At 37.3% G+C, this 18,120-nt stretch overlaps 1 protein-coding gene across 3 annotated transcripts in view; it reads right to left on the bottom strand.

Annotated features, from left to right (window-relative positions):
* The window catches only part of ARHGAP39 (Rho GTPase activating protein 39), a 316,607-nt gene that overhangs the window by 30,825 nt on the left and 267,662 nt on the right, over nucleotides 1-18,120 (bottom strand). For all 3 annotated transcript variants that reach the window (XM_074263619.1, XM_074263602.1, XM_074263610.1), the window contains exon 7: nucleotides 16,082-16,643. In XM_074263619.1, the coding sequence (XP_074119720.1) occupies nucleotides 16,082-16,643 (562 nt within the window). The remainder of the gene's footprint in view (nucleotides 1-16,081; nucleotides 16,644-18,120) is intronic.

Raw genomic sequence — 18,120 nt, forward strand, 5'->3', positions numbered from 1 at the left:
GGAAGTTGTAGATAGGCAAATTTTCACACACATGCAAGAGACAACTTCCAAATATTCTTAGATGCTACCTTAAAAAACGGAATGGGCTACTTTTTTTGAGTGTTTTTGAGAGAAGGCTATATGATCACTTGACAGATATGTGATTGAGAAGAGTCTTGTTTAGGTAAAGTTGGATTAGATGGCAAATGAATTTCATTCCAACTGAGAATCTATGATTATAATACTTTTTAGACATCACAGCCCTTCAAATCCTTAAAGAAAGTAAGCATGCCTCTTCTCATTAACCTCCCTTCCCCCTCCCCAATTTTTTATTTTCTAGTACCTTTGGTTCTCAGATGGTATGATCTATCATAGTGGTGTCACAAACATAAATGGATAACTTGTGCATACTTAGAAAATTCCAAATTTACATTACCTATGTTGTATTGTATTTTAAATTATTTTATTAAACAGTTTCCAATTATATTTTAATCTGGTTCTGGCTGTACTGATCTGTAATCTTTCCACCATTCTAGTTACTCTCTCCTGAACATGCTCTTCCTCATCACTCCCAAAATGCCATGCTCCAAATGGAAAACAGTACTGCAGATGTAATCTGACCAATACAGGAGAGAATACCTCAGTCATCAACAATAACCTTATCCTATATTTAGTAATTATGTTATTTTTTTCTGGTCTGGACTTATGATTTTGTTGGTATAGGAATTTTTGGTGGGGAAATATCATCTATTCAGGTGGACGGGAAACTGTTCTGCAACTTACTGTCTGAGAAAATTGCTCAGGACTATGAGAAGTTAAGTGACTTACCAAGGGTCACAACAGTCATGTGTATCAGGTGGGACATGAACCACATTATTACTATACTGATATGGCTATATGTTAATACAGCCTAGAATGTGATCCTCCTAATGCTAGCTCTCTTAATGGCTCCATTGTTTTCCCCATCATCAAAGCTTTCAATTTTGGTTGCCTCCCTTTCATTGGATCCCTATATCCAATCAGTCACATTTCCCATTATGTTAGTTTCTGAGATTCTTTCTCTCCTTTCCATTTCCATGGAAAGATGCTACCTGAGTTCAAGCTTTAATTACCTTTTACCAAACTATTACACACTAGTTTCTTAATTGGTCTCTCAAAATAGTTTCTTCCTCCACTAATTTAATCTACAGAGGCTGTTGAATTTGTTAACCTAATACATTCCGAAGGCCTCCAACTCTTCCTCCATTTTGGCTTCCATTTTCCCTTGTCTTCTACTTCATGCTCAAAAAAAAAAAATCAAATAAGCTCTCCTCTTTGAAGTGTCAGCTTCTAGGTCATGTTCTTAATAAAACATTTCCCAACTAGCCAGCCATAAGTTTTCACAGATTCATGCATTGCCTCCAAATGAAACCCATGAAGGGTCTTCTGCTGAGAAAATAGAACCAAGAAAAATGAGTGAAAGTTGCAAAGAGACAAATCTGATTCTGACATAAGGAAAAACTTCCTAACTATCAGAGGTGTCCCTGAGTAGAAAAGACTGATTTAAGAAGTGGTTGGTTTTCCCTCCCTGGCAGCCTTTAAGCAGAAGTTGGATGACTCCATGTAAGGGATGCTACAGTAAAGATTCCTTCTGGGTATACACTGGAGTCTATAGATTACCACTCTATGAATAATAGGACTACAGAATCCATAGGACCACAGAATTTAGAAGTGATCTCATCTTGCCCTTATTTTGACAGACAGGAAATGGAGACCCAGAGAAGGTATGACTAAAAACTGTAACATTAGTAAGAAGTAAACCTGGGATTCAAACTCTGGTCTCCTTCAATTGCTCTTTCTGTGAACACTTTTGTGTTCTTCACCCTGGGGGATCCACCATGAGGATGAGGACAGAAGATGATCTGTCTCTTCTTCTCACCAAGCTTTCTTTCAACATTCTTTTTAGGGGCGGCTGGTGGCCTGGACAGCTCCAGGCACACTTGCACGGCTGCCAGCCTGCTCAGATCTCAGTTATCAAAGATGGGCCAGGACTAGTTTTCCCTTGAATGGCTGGCAAAGAGAAGCCCAAGAGATGAGTTTGGCTCCATGTAAGCCTGGGCTGTCACATGGTGACTTTTCAATCCCAAGAACCAGCTAAAATGGTGCTGGGGTGAAATACTGGTTTCCTTCTGGGAAACATATGGGTGGCACAGTTTGGCACCTTCTCTCTGAAAGGAGATGAACTCATTACTTTGTGGGAAGACAGACCTCTGATGGAAAGCCAGCCATTTCTTGGCAGGATGAGTTAATCCACAGAGCACTTATGAAGAAAAATAAAAAATGAGTCCTTACTTTTGTGAGGCTGACACTGTGACTATCTTTTTTCATGGAGGCTGTAGGAGTGGATGGCATAAAGGCCACACAGGCTTGTTGGGGAGCGGCCGCCGCAGCTGCAGCCCTTCTGCGGCCTGTACAAGGGAACTGATAAAAAGGAACACAGGCATTCTCTTACAGGCCCACATCCCTGGGAAGAACTGGCCCAGCAGGGAGAGCAGCCACAAGAACAGAGAGGGGGCTAAGAAGAACATGATGTCAAACTGCAGAGGGAGTGGAAAGCAGTTGAACTCTCTGGCCTCTGACCCTAGGGGAGAACAGACCTTGCTCTGTGTTGCCTCCTCACACATGAACTCCAGGAGGCCGCACTGAGGCTGAGAGCTGGGCATGAGAACAAAAGGAGAGCTTTGTCTTCCCAGAAAGGAAGCTTTACCCCCATCGGGCAAATACCCCAAACTGCCTGTCACACAGAATGGCGCTCTGTGGACTCAGGCCACATCTTTTCCTTAAAAGGCTGGGAGACAGCAAATAAAAACATCTCCTAGGCATCACAGGAGGTTCAATGCTACCAAGAAGCTATGACTTCGGCCTAACTCTCCCTCGATGCAGAGTGGAGCACAGAAGCTGTTCTGATCCACGGCCAGGTTGTCGGGATGTTTCTGTGTTTTAGATTACTGACCTTAGTGGTGAGGACAAAATGGCTCTCTATCTGCGTCTAGTTTGGTCCACTATGGGAGGGATGCCTCTACTGGCACACCATCCCCTCCTCTTCCTCCTTTCTCTCAGCATCTCAGAGTTGGCGGGAAATTTTAGTGTCAGGCTGCAGAAGATAACACCAAGACTCCAGTGTGAATCCTGTCGGATATGAGTTCTGGGCCATTTGACCTTTCTTAGTCTGTTTCCTCAAATGAGGATAAGATAGCACTAGCTTATAATAGGGATACTGTCAGGATCAAATAAAATAACATATATAGAGCAAATTATTAAGTGTGATATAAATTTGAGTGATGATGATGATGTTGCTATCACCTAGTCTAATATTTACCAGAAATCTCTTCTATAACATCCCAGACAAGTGATCACCCAATTTCGACTTGAAGACTTCTGGTGATAAGGAACCCACTGTTTCTAGATGTAATGCACTTCATTTCTAGACAACTCTAATTGACATGCAAAATTTCCATTATAGTGAATAGAAAAATGCACCCACTTCCTTTTAGTTTTCTCCAACTTTGGGGGTTAAAACAACTGTAACCTCTTTTCTTCAAATATTTGAAAACAGTTATCACATCTCCCCTGAAACTTCAAAACTCCAGACCTAACATTCATTATTCCCTCAGCAAATTTCCAAATGGAGTCCTGTTCCCTCACTAAATCTAACTGGCCAAACGCCTATTTGTCTAAAATGTAAAATGTAGCACCCAGATAATTTCTGACAAGTTGTCATCCACCCTGTTCCATGGGAGGCAGAATTTAATTACCTTTTGGGGAAGCTATATAGTACTGTGAAATAGCTCCAGAGTCAAAGAACAAAATTCTACCTCTTCTGTATATTACTCTTTTGACCTTAGGTAAAATGAGGGGTCTGGAAGATATGACTTAAGTGGTATCCTCTAGTTCTAAAACTATGATCTTAGGATGTTTTTTGGACAATCTTAAAGTTTTTTCTACATGATGATGAAATCCTGATTCCTGGCATGAAATTGCCACAGCCCACTGCTTTTAATTCTGCTCTAAGGACAAGTAGAGTAAATATACTAAATTAAAATCTAACAGCTCTACCTGGATAAATTCCATTGACTAGCTCAGGAATGACCTATGGCTCTAGTGTTCATAATGTTTCATGTTTGAAATGGGCATAGAGGTTTTCATATTGAAGGATCCTTCTGAAGGGTGTTCTGCTGAAAATTGAATAAGCAATTCAAGATATTATGGGTTATTCTTAGGTCTTTTAAAAGACATTTTAAACTTCTTAATATTAAAGATATGGTTAACATTTTCTAAACCATTCTACAAAAAAGACATAGGAGGGATGAAAAATCATAGTGAATAGATTATTAATACTTTATGGCTCTTAAAAGAGGTAAAGAAGTAGGATTCCTATTAATCACTGACAATAGTGCTGTTGGAAATAGCCTTTGCACGATGAATAAAAAGAGTACCTACCTGAGAGTAATGGAGAAAAAAGGCTGGACTAAGGACTTTGCTTTCTTTATCTTTTAAAAATGATTTACAAAATTAATGTTATAAAGCATATGTCATTTTATTGCACTTTGCTTTATTTGTGCTTTACAGATTTTCTATTTTTTGTAAGTTGAAGGATTGTGGCAACCCTGCATTAAAGTTAATCGGGATTATTTTTTCAAAAGCATGTGCTCACATTGTGCCTCCATTACATTTTGGTAATTCTCACAATATTTCAAACTTTTTCATTATTATTATATTTTTTATAGTGATCTGTGATCAGTGATCTTTGATATTACCACTATAATTGTTTTGGGGGGCCATGAATCGTGTCCATTTAAAAATTGCCAACTTAACTGATAGAATATGTTCTCTTGACTCTCCCCCTCTCTTCTGGCCTCCCTATTCCCTGGGGCACAACCATATTAAAATTAGGCTAGTTAACAACCCTACAATAGTCTCTTAAGTGTTCAAGTAAAAGGAATAGTCAATCTATGTGGTAACCTGAATTATTGTATTATTTAAGAAATTGTCACAGGACATTCCAACATTCAGCTACCACCACCTGATCAGTCAGCAATCATTAACAATGATATAAGATCCTTTACCAGTAAAAAGATTACATTTTGTTTAAGGCTCAGATGATGGTTAGCATTTTTTTTTTAAACAATAAAGTATTTAAGATTAAGAGCATGTACATTTTTTAACATAAAACTATTGAACACTTAATAGATTATAGTAAAATGTAAACATTTTTTAAATGCACCAGAAAATAAAACATTTGTGACTTGCCTTATTGTGATATTCACTTTCTTTCAGTGGTCTAGAACCAGATCTGCAGTATCGCCAAGGTATCTTCATTATTATAGGTGATTAAAATTTAGTAATGAATTAAAATTTTAAAATGCATCCATAATAAATATAATAAAAATCATAAAATAATTTAGAAGTCATTCTAAGTATTCAAAGGATTCTTTATTCTCATTTACTTCTTATATGGTTGTAGTTATATATTAAAACTTCTGCTTTTCACTATTTCATAATCTAGACTTCTTTACATTTCTTTGATCTTAATTACATTATAGTATCCCATTACATTAATGTACTGTAACTAATTTAACCATTCAAATCCCTGCTGTTGGACATTTAATTTGTTTCCAGGTTTTTGTAGTAATGAAAATCTTTTGGAGGGTATTTGTTTTTATGATACATTACAATTCCAGAAATGGAATTACTGGGCCAAATAATATGATTATTTTTGTAACTTTTATTGAGAATTGCTATGCCACTCTCTAAAGATTCTACAAATTTGGAATTCTACTATTAATGAATATAAATGCCTATTTCTCCAAATCTCATCAATAGTAGGATACATTATATTTAATTATCTCTACAAATTTGATTGGTATGTGATTGGTGTGTGCAAATGCGCACACGTACATATAGAGTAAGCAGAAGGCAAATTCGGAGAGGAAGGTCCTTGGGTTAGGAAAAATGGACCAGAAGGTGGGATTTGAGGTGAGTCTTGAAGGAAGCCAGAGAAACTAACAGGCAGAAATTAAGTATGGGAGAGTGTTCCAGGTCTGATAGATAGTGCAAATGGGATGGATTTAGGAGATGGAATAGTGTGTGCAAGAAACAATAAGGAGGCCAATGAGTGTGTGAAAGGAAGTCAAGTTCAAGACTAAAAAAGTACCAGTTTATGAAGAGCTTTAAATATCAAACAAGAGAACTTCATCTTGGGCCCTGTGGTAAAAGAGAATAAATGAAGACATGTCTCTAATTGAGATTTAGATGCCTGTGCTTTCTCATTCTAGTCCATGAAAGATTGTACCAGGGATAAAAGTAAAGTATAGTGATGCAATCATTATCTTTGCAATCAAGTTATGTAACCCCAATTAATTCTCTATAACTAAATTATAGGACAGCAATCTGTTCTGTGAAAGGAACTTCTGGAGTCACAAGAGTCACAAGTCCTTGATGTATTGAATAGGAGAACAGTCTTGCTGATGATTTTAAAGCACAGGAGGGCAAGACTACCTTCATAAGCTTTTTTTTTTTTTTTTTTTTTTTTTGCCAGATTGCCTTTTGATATTTTTGCATGTTAGTCTTTCTATATAAATTTCATTATGATTTTCTTTGAATCCATAAAGAACTTAGCTTTTTGGCTCATGTTGTATTGAATGTATAAATAAGCTTGGGGAGTTATTAATATTTTACTATGTTATTCTGACCTATCCACAGACTGAAAGTTTCTCTATTTAGGTCTTCCTTTATCAATAATTATAGTTTTTAAATAGTTGTCCATATGTAGGTTATGTGAGTTTCTTTGCATATTAATTCTCAAATATTATTGGTTTTAATAGCTTTTATGACCTTTTCTAGATTTTTGCTTAAATGAGAATGAAAATGGCTTTTTGGGTTAATATACTTATATACTATGATTTTGTTGCATTCATTTGTCTTTATTAATCTTTTGTTTGTGACAACTGGATGTTCTTGTTACACTATCATATTATTTACAAATAACCCTATTTTTATCTCTTCATTTTCAGTATTTAATGAAAATGTTTCTAATATTTTTCTTATTGCTAGATATAAACATTAACATTATGTCAGATGTTGAACCAGCCTTAGATGTATGTTATAAATCTTATAATGAATAATTTATAAAAATTGTTTTGCAATGTTCAATCTGATATAATTGAGTATATCATCTTTCCTCCAAACATGTCCTGTCCTTATTTCTAGCAATAGTATCATCATCACTTTAGTCACCAGTTTGGGTAATTAACTTAATAGAACTCTTAAGACTTTTCCTGTTTTCTATATCTATATTCTTTAAACCATCCTGTATATGATGGTCTTAAAATAATATCCTTGATCGTGATACTCCTCCACTTAAAAATTGTCAGTGGCTTCCCCACTGTTTACTAAATGTAGTATAAACTTTTGATCCTGGCCTTTGAGGGCCATCTGGAACTTTCCATAAGCTTATTTCAAATATTCATTCCTATAACAAACTCTATTACATACCAAAGTGGACCAATCTTTCTGCTCCTATTTCATCTAATACTTATCAATTCCCCATGCCAGGAAGGGGGGATAGTGGTGCTTCCCATGTTTGACCTACCTCTTTAGTAGCCTGCAAGCTCAATATGAATCAGTAGTGCTACCTGGCAGCCAAAAAAGCTAATAGAGTCTTCGGTGACATTAACAGAGTGTAATGTCCATTTCCTCCTATCTCCTCTCCTGCCTTCCCCCATTCTCCCAATAAGAGAGGCGGAAGTTCTGTTATCCTCCTCCCTGTCAGAACATATCTAGAATATTGTGTCCAACTCTGATTGGTTCAAAAAAGGTAAAAACAAACTGAAGTGTATATAGAAAGAGTGAGCTGGAGCTGTTGAAATGCCAGAAATTATTTTATTTAAACTGGATGAAGAATTTCACAACATGATGTCAACAATTTAGCTCTGCTATGTACGCCATCTATGCCTCCATCAAGGCCTTTATAAAAATGCTGTTGGATGAGCAGTTAGACTGTATCTGTTCTAAGGACCCTTCCAAATCTGAAATTTTAAAATTATAGATAACCTTCAGCTTCAAAAGAAATAATTGTATTAAGGCCCATAAAGCAAAAACGGAATAAGAGAAATTACCTAGAAAAATCTCAAATCTGTGCTTTAGCCCACATAAAAAAATCAACTCATCTTTACATAAATTGGCCCATGAACAAATTGGCAGACAGGAACTTCACAAATAGAGAAAACATCTGTTTCCTGGCTTATGAAAATTGAAACATCTATGTCTGAAGATGGTTAAGTCTTGTAGCTTTTAGTAGGAAAGTGAGTTTAAAAACAATAATTCCACTGCTTTCTCACCTCCAATTTACTCAGTAAATGTTATAACTTTATGCTTTTATGTTATGTATGTATATGCTTAATTATCTTCACTGTTGACATCCTGAATCAAGGTTTTTTCCCCTGAGTTCTTTTTCTATCAATTTGCAAATGGCGATTCCTGTATATGTACTACAACGTAACCATTTAATACTCATTGAAACCATTAAAAATCCTTTTCCAGGATATAGATTCTGGGCAAGGGATCATACTATGATAATCACTGATGTTTCTTATACCCCTTGTCCCTAGTGTGATTAAGTAAAGGGAAATGGTCTGGTATAGGATCTCAGTCACTAGAGCAATGGTTGCAAGTCAGCTCTGAAATTACAAAATTCTCTTTCTAGGTGCATCATGATTTTACATTTTAGGTCACCAAAAGGAGCTTCTACAAGGCTAGGCAATGACATAATTCTTGTAGGGAGACAAGAAGTGTCACAGAACCACAGGATTTCAGAGTTGAATGGCCTTCAGTAGCTGTTTGGTCCAACCTACATTCAAAATGCCATCTCTACTATAGGAACAAGAAGTCATCTAACCTCTTCTTGAAGGAAAACCATGTAGCCCATTCTACCTTTTTTCCTCTAATTATTAAGTTTATCTTAATATCACATCTAAATTTGACTAGCTTCCTCCCAATGTAAATGATCCTCCTTTCTCAAGATCAAATAGAATAAATCCAATTCCTATTCCATGAAAGTTCTTCAAATAACTGAAGAACTATCATTTCTCCTTTAGGTCTTTTTAAAGCCAAACATACCCAGAGAGATGTAACAAAGATGAACTAGGATGTGACTAGCTTTAGGTCACAGGAGAAGTAATTAAGGTCTCCTGGGCTTATGTGTTATGTGGCCATCAGTGTCCCAAAACATCTGTTGAGTCTACTCTTCATCGGAAGACAGACCATTCTTCCTGTTTTATCTTTTAACTTCCTTTCATCCTGCTCTCCACTTGTTAATCATACCTCTTAGCTTTGACTCAGTTTGCCAGTCTCAAATCTCTCTGCACTCTAATCCACTCTCCATTGAACCACTAAAGTGAATTTCCTCAAGCAAAGCTTGAACCATTCACTGTTACCATCCTAATTAAATAAGCTGTAGGAACCTCACTGTTGCCTCCAGAATCAAATTTAAAAAGTTCTGTTTGGCATTAAAAGACCTTCAAAATCATGTCTTCTCCTACCTTTCCAATCTTCTTATACTGTACTCATTGACATGTTACTTTTCAATTTACAGATGCCAATAGTCTCCTGGCTGTTCCAACTTTAATTCTTAATTCTGGTGGCATCACTTTGTTAATAACTTTTTATTTATCCTACACACAGCTCTACATATATTTTTGTTTGCATATTGTCTTCCCCAATGATGCGGGTTGTGGTCCCTTTAAGATTAGTCCTTTCACAGCTCTTTTTGTAGTTTCTTAGAAACTGGAAAATGAATGGATGTCCATCAATTGGAGAATGGTTGGGTAAATTATGGTATATGAAGGTTATGGAATATTATTGCTCTGTAAGAAATGACCATCAGGAGGAATACAGAGAGACTTGGAGAGACTTACATCAACTGATGCTGAGTGAAATGAGCAGAATCAGAAGCTCACTATACACTTCAACAATACTGTATGAGGATGTATTCTGATGGAAGTGATTATCTTTAACATAAAGAAGATCCAACTCACTTCCAGTTGATCAATGATGGACAGAAACAACTACACCCAGAGAAGGAACACTGGGAATTGAATGTAAACTATTAGCACTACTGTCTTTCTACCCAGGTTACTTATACTTCGGAATCCAAGTCTTAACGTGCAACAAGAAAATTGGATTTACACACATATATTGTACCTAGGTTATACTGTAACACATTTAATATATATGTTATCTAGGGGAGGGAGGAGAAAATTTGGAAAAATGAATACAAGGGATAATGTTTATTAAAAAAAATTGCTCGTGCATATGTACTGTCAAAAAAATTTTATAATTATAAAATTAAAAAAAATATATGTAAGAGCCATAACTGAAGATAAGTAGATACAGCAGCTCTTTCAATAAACACCTACAGAACAACAACAAAAAAAAAGATTAGTTCTTTCAGATTGATTTATTCCTTTCTGATTCCCAGCCCCTCCTAGCTGATCAATTCAAGAAGCTAGGACCTTTGATTCACAAATCCTGGTCAAAAGCACCCCTTTGAATTCCAATAGGAGATATCCGGGCTCTCATAGCCCCCATTGGATCTGAGCCAACTTGGACTGTCCCAGCCCCCATTCTAATGATGTGTTCGGGTTTCCCAACCCTCACACCAAGCAAATTCCCGCCCTCACTGAAACCCAGCTAGGAGCCAACCTTTACCCACAGGCCCCTTTAGCTAAATCTCTCATTATAAAAGAGCCAAGATGGAGTCCTCTCTTTGCAGAGGGTCTAAAACATGCCAGCACCATGCTTGGCACCAAAGACTCTCTGCCCACTGGAATCCTATTTCTGATGCCCTCTAATCTCTACCTTCAACTTTACTAACTAGACTTTAACCTTACTTCCAAAAACTTCTTTTATCAATCTAGGTTTTTTGTAAATTCCTTTATAGGGGACTCTGCACCGCCACTAAACCTCATTTAACTCTGTATCCTTGCGCCGAATCCAAAGGGGTTGCAGGGGAGCTCCATTTGACTCCCTGTACTCCAAACCTGCCACTAGACCTCAATTAAACCCTAATTTCATTTAGGTACCCCTTATCTAGACCTTATCACCATTAGATTGTGAGGCATAGAGTGTGTGCAGGGAAGACTAGTCCCTCTGGGGCGAAAGCTGCCAAGCCTCTTACAGGGTTGCTTTCCTCCTCGGTGTCCACTTGATCCCCCTAACTCTCCCGTGGGGCTCCAAGAAGCTGTCGCATACACAGTGGCCATACTCCGGTAAACCATTCAGAAGATGGGCTACACTAGGGAAGGGGTGTCAAACCCTGTGGTGGGTGAGGGGGTGACTTCCCCTGGTAGAACTCCAGGGTGAGAATAGTTTGTTCTAACGGCCTAAGGCCAGTAAAGCCAGTGCTGTGGACACTGGAAGCTTGGTAGGACATCTGAGACCCCAAGGTCATCCACTGCATCTGGAGTCCACTCCAGTCATCCTGACTCTGTCCTGCCACCAGGCAGTGGTTGCTCTGGCCTGGGATCTACTGTAGGTCAATGATAGCCAGATTGAATTGAATTTAAGGCAAGGTCCTAGCCTATAAACACCAATATATCTAAGGAGGTTTTAGTGATCAAAATTTACATTCCTTTGGGCAAAGCACCTGCAGGTGAGAGTCCGATATCCTATATGGACAGAGGAAAGGGAAGGGAAAAAAGAAAAAAAAAGGAGTTGTGTTGATATCAGGGAGGTGAAGCTACAATATGCAAATGAATTGGATTTAAGTGAGGGAGGGCTTTGCAAAATCACCAGTTTCACTTGCTACTCCAGAGCCATCTGGGTACGAGATATAGATCAGGACGAATGGAGATGGCTTTCACTCCTAACTTAATATTGCCACGAAGACAAACACTGACAAATGTGTGTAGCATTTAAATATGTGATAGAAAAAGTATATACCTCAGTTCTTTTTAAATTTTGGTGTTCTTTACATTATATGGATCCACACCGCATTTTTGTTACTTCCTTCAGATTCTAAGCATGACATTATCATTTTCCTGCTCTTGCTTTTATCATTTGTTGATGCACAGTCATTTTCGGTAGTATTTCACTCTTTGTGATTCTATTTGGGGTTTTCTTGGCAAAGATAATGTAGTGGTTTGCCATTTCCTTCTCCAACTCATTTTATTTTTTAAAAGTTAAACATGTACAATTCTTCTAACCATATTTCCATATTCATCATGCTGCACAAGAAAAATCAGATCAAAAGGTAAAAGAAAAAAAAGATGAAAAAACAAACAAACAACAACAACAAAAATGAAAATACTTGCTTTGATCCAAATTCATAGTTCTCTCTTTGGATGCAGATAGCTCTTTTTTTTTTATCACAATTCTATTGAAATTGCCTTGAGTCATCTCATTTTTGAAAAGAGCCAAGTCCATCACTCCAATTCATTTTACAGGTGAGGAAACAGAAAAACAGGACTGGGTGATTTAGCATGGTCATACAGTTGGTAAGTGTACGAGGTTGGAGCTGAATAGGTAGAGGAGTCTTCCTTACTCCAGACATGGTATTCTATTCAATATACCATCTTAGATGGCCATTTATGTTTTGTACATATTTTTGAAAAATATAAATTGGTCAAAGAGCTCCTTAGAATCCATATTAGATAGTTCCCCCCTCCTTTTTTTCCTTACCAAAATTGTTTTCCTTTGCAGATCCTACCTATTCTTTCTATAAATACCTTTGACACCTGTTCCCCCCAAATTTTGGTATATGCCATCTTTCCTTTTTTCTTCTATCATTAATTCCAAAAGAGAGTGATCATTTTTTCAGAAAATTCCTATCATTTTACTCTATGAGCTTCCACCCAGCAGGCCAAAACTACATTGAATCCTTCAGTTTAACATCAATTAAAGGGAGAGATTACCAAATCAGAAGGCTAGTCAGGGTAAAGAAATGGCCAACTGCTTCTGAAATATAGCTGGACACTCATAGAGCGGTTTGGGTGTTAGCCAAAACATCATTAAGGAACATCCAAGAAGCTTGCACAAGGAAGTCTCAAGCAACACTTGGTATGATTTTAAGAAAAAAAAAAAAGGTGATGGCATATGCCAGTGAAGTCCTGAAGTCCTTAGCAGTGAGCTTGTGGGAGAAGAGGCTCTAGCTGCCACCAATGCTTATTCTTGTGGGAAAGGCAGGCTACAAATGAGGGGGTAGGGTGGGGGGTGGGAAGAGAGAATTGGCAACAATGATAGATGAAATGAAGGTCCCATTCCAGACCTCAACTCTCAGGCCCCATTTAGCTTTGGCTTTCTGTTCTAGGATCTCTTCTAGATCTAAAATAATTTTATGATCTTTTCTCCTTCTAACAGCCCATGCTCTATGTTTTGTAATCATTTCCAGTTCTGATGATCAGGTACAATGTGTCAGGCGTTATGTTAGGTAAGGGGAATGTACACACAAAGAATGAAGCAGACTCTACTTACAAGAAGCTCACATTCTAAGGGAGGAAGCAAGTGCATATAAAACGTATTACAAGATAGATAACAAGGCAGTTTGGGAGGGAAGGCACTAGTAGTTGGGGGTGAGCTTGCTTGCTTGAGCTGCATCTTAAGGGATGATAGGAGGTAGCAGATGGTAGATAAAGTACAAAGGCATGGAGACAGGAGAAGAGACTCAGTTTGGCTGGACTATATGAAGATTATAGGAGGAGGAATAATATGCAGTGAGGCTGGGGTCAGGTTGTATAAAGAAGGCTCTGAAAATGAAACAGAGGATTTATATTTTATCTTAGAAGTTTTAGGAAGTTACTGATGTTGAGTAATATGCTTATTTCTGAGATTAAAGAGAATTATTTTGGCAGCAGTGTGTAGGATGCCAAGAGTGGACAAGAGTGATGAGGACCCTATTTTCATAATTGAGTTAAGAGGCAATAAGGTCCTAAACTAAGGTGGTAGCTATATGATTAGAGAGAAGGGGTCATACATGAAAGATTTTGTAAAGGAAGAAATGCCAAGATTTAGCAACTGTTTCATTATGTGGGGTAAGGGAGAAGAAGGAATCCAAGATAATATAGAGATTGTGAAACTGGAAGTTTGGAAGGATAATGATTCCTTCAATAGGAATAAGGAAGTTTAGAAGATATTCTATGTTCTAAGGTCTCTTCTTGCTCTGATGCTTTATGTTTGTGTTCCAAGCCTTAACAGTTATGTTCTATTATTTAAGGTTCCTTTAAGTTCTAATATTCTGTGATTCTATGACTACTCTTTGAAATTAAGAAATAAACCTATGTGTTTTTTTTTTTGCCAATGTGAGGTGGTAAATGCTTTTTAAAAAAAATTAATTTATTTTAATATACATTGCTTATGAATCAAGATGGGAGAGAAAAATCAGAATAAAAGGGAAAAACCAGGAGAGAGAAAAAAAAAACCCAGAAGGAAGAAGTAAACATAGCTGATTCACATTCAATCTCCACAGTTCTTCTGGATGCAGATGGCATTTTCTGGCCAAAGTCTTGTTGGGATTGCTTTGGATCACTGAACCACTGAGAAGACATACTCTTTCATAGTTGATCATCACACATTCTTGCTATTATTGTATGCAATGTATTCCTGGTTCTATTTGTTTTGCTCAGCATCAGTTTGGTTAATTTTTCCAGGCCTTTCTAAAATCAGCTTGTTCATTTTTTTATAGAACAATAATATTTCATTACTTTCATATACCACAACTTATTCAGCCATTCCGCAATTAATGGGCATCTATTCATTTTCCCATTCTTTGTTATGAGGTGGTAAATGCTAATCAAAAACAAAGTTATGCCTTCTTTATCAGGGTCTTGTGAGAAATGTAATCTGTAAATTTAAAAGCACTATAGAAAGGGAGTTATTACTATATTTACTGGAACAGTAAATACCTAGATTCTCCCCACTCTTTTTCTTTTTAAAATATTCCATTCATGCTTTTATCTTTCGATATATTACTGTCTCTGAGAATTACTCTTCCCCCCCCAAAAAAAAATCTCATTCTTATGATGAATATAGTCAAATAAGTTGACATCTAGACTGTGAAAATATATGCATTATTTCAAATTTACAGCTCATCATCTCTCTGCCTAGAGGCAAGAAGCATGTTTCACTGTCAATGATCCCATTGATCACTTCATTGATCAGAATTCTAAAGCATTTCAATGTTATTTTCTTTGTGATTTCTATATTCCCCACAAGAATAGTTTGATCAACACTGGGATTATTGTTGGGTCTAATAGTTTGCACTTATGGCTATACCCTGGATTTAGAACTGTTTCATGCTGTTATCCATGCCGGCATCTCTGGTTCCTTTTAGAAACTGGGATTAAAGGTAAGGTCCTGCCTTTGGACAAACCTGGAGACAGGGTTCCAGCATATCAGTAATCAATTAGCTGGCAGAATATATATTACAGTGAACCTTATCTGAGGCAAGTGCAAAAGTATCATCTCAAGGATCATTTAGATGATGAGGTCAATAGAGAAGACCCACGGACCACCTTTTCCTTCCATAATGAGATTCTGAAATTATTAGAAATATCTTGCCCTCCAGAATCTGATAGGTGAGAGATTTCTCAGGAACAATTTAAACCATAACCAACAGGCCCTTTATGGGCTTCTTGTGGAAAGGATAATTCATCCTCAAATACATAAATGTAATGTTTCTACCCAATACAGTAAGAACATACTAACTCTGTGACCATGGACAAGTTACTTCACCTTAAGATTATTTCCCCAACTATAAAATGGTTCTATAAATTATTAAGGTAAGCAGAAATGACTTTATGTTTCTCTATTCTTTGAGTTTCAGTTATATGGAAAGCTCTTCCTGTTCCCAAGCAGGGTACCAGTAATGAAATGCCAGTGTTGAATACCTTCATGGTTAGGGCTACTCTATATAAGGGTTGGCATGAAGTCTGTCCTGAGGACATGGGAACTAAAGCAATATGAGGATGTCAGCTCCAGTTTTTGCATGGGTAGCATTGAGGAGAGAAAAAAAGGTCAGTAGTAATGGTCAGTAAAGGTAAAGGTCAGTTAGCACTCAATAGTACCTTACCTTTGGTGTCATTGACTGGATCCATGTGCCGATATATGTAGCCTTCCAGATAGGAGTGAAACTTGGGGGTGGGTGGGAAGAAAGCCAAGCAGATTGCCATGAGCTCCCAGCCTCGTGCCAGGCTCTCATAGCGGAAATTTTCTGTAGTCTGTCGGCAGAGTTGAATATAAAGCTCATCGCGCAGACCCTGCATACTCCAGCCTTTGGTGGCCACCTCCAGAGCCACACTGAGCTGATCCCCTTTGGCCCGCCGATCACCCATATACATCTGTATCAACTTGAAGATCTCACAGGCTTCTTTCTTCACATTCCGGTCACTGGTCATAATCATAGGCTTCTTGATAGACTCACTGCTCCAAGCCAGCATGTTGGCAATAGATACCTTCCGTCGGAAGAGGCCTTGAGTGTGCTTATTGAAGTGCTTTGAGGCCCAGTTTTCAATGTCTGTCTCAGAAGATGGCTTGCGTAATGTGAAGGTGGGAAAAACACAGCTCGCACTTGGCATCATGTTCCGATTCTGTCTACTACTCTCAAACTGCGCACAAGCACCAAGGTCCTCAGACTGGGTGAGAAACAATAGGCAGAACAATGTGTTAGTTAATAATCTGAGCAAGTATGTGGAATGAATCTATTCAAACGAATTCTACTCTCCCAGGGTGTAATCAACATGCTATTACTAGGTAGCCCCTAAATCCATGTAGCTCCCATATATTCAAGGCCAGAGAGACAACAACTTAAAACTAAAATAAGCGATGTGAACATAGTGAAAATCATGGTATAGAAAAGAATCATGAGGCAATAAACAAGCATTTATAAAGTACTACCTAGCAAACATATGCATTGTGCTAGCTCTGGTAATAATTTTTAGGCTAGATTTCTTATTTCACTGGTATAAAGAACTCCTAATTATGAAATTCCTTCCACTAATGCAGAGTAGTATCTGCTCAAAACTTAAGAGTCTTAGAAAGTTTCAGAGGCACTGAGAAGTTAGATAACTTCAGAAGATGGTTTTATCTCTAGCAATATCAACTTACTGACTATGCTTTGTACATCTTTCTGTCAGGTACTGGGAGGCACAAAGATAAAAATGAAAAAATCCTTTCCCTTCAAGAATGTTAGTAACAGGCAAAATTTTATAAATACAAAATATTTATATTATAAAAAGTTCTCATGTGTCAGAGTCTGTTGGAGAAGATCTACTCCAATGAATTTGGGTTAACCTCACTTGCTATAAAAAACAAGTAGATAACTAATTACTTTCTTGGATAAACTTTGCCTCCATCACATTCTATACTCATCTGTGAACATTTTGTATGTCTCCTCTTCTTTTCCTAGCACTCAAAATATTCAAGGAATAAGGCAAAAACTATGCATTATTTATCTTTGTATCTGCAGTACCTAATACAATACCTTATACAAATGAAAAAATTAATAAATACTTGGTGAATGAACTTTGGAAACTTGAACCAAATCTTCTGATGCAGTCTAACCATATCACTAGTATTAGAAGACATGGTGGCTAAATCACAGTTCCATCAACAGTACACTGATGTATCTGGTTTCCTACAACCTGTCTCAGTTCTTTTTTTATTGTTTCCAGTGATTGGAAAACTCTCCCTTCTTATCTTTATTTCCAGGTTTCTCTGGCTTAATGCTCAGTTTAAATCTGACCTTCTACTGTAGGAGGCTTGTCCAAGTCTTCCCTTTCCTGACTTTCTTAACTTTCATTTATGCTTTAAATATCTTGAATACATAGTTATATATGTCCCTTTAAGTTTCTTGAGGAAAATATATTTTTGCCTTTCTTTGTTATGTCCAATACTCAGAATAGTAAATGCTTAATATATGCTTGGTAGTTCAACTCCAAAGGCCAACATCCCAGTTTAGATCATTATCATGATTAAACATTAACAACAACTCCTTCAAAGCCAATTCATGGTCTGTGTTGTGAGAGAGGGGGACAATAGCAAATTAAGGGAATGAAATGACTTTCATTCAGGAGGATTCTTTGTCTTAAAATCACTATAGTAGCTATATAG

This window comes from Sminthopsis crassicaudata, chromosome 1, assembly GCF_048593235.1.
Source record: "Sminthopsis crassicaudata isolate SCR6 chromosome 1, ASM4859323v1, whole genome shotgun sequence".
NCBI classification, from domain to species: domain Eukaryota; kingdom Metazoa; phylum Chordata; class Mammalia; order Dasyuromorphia; family Dasyuridae; genus Sminthopsis; species Sminthopsis crassicaudata.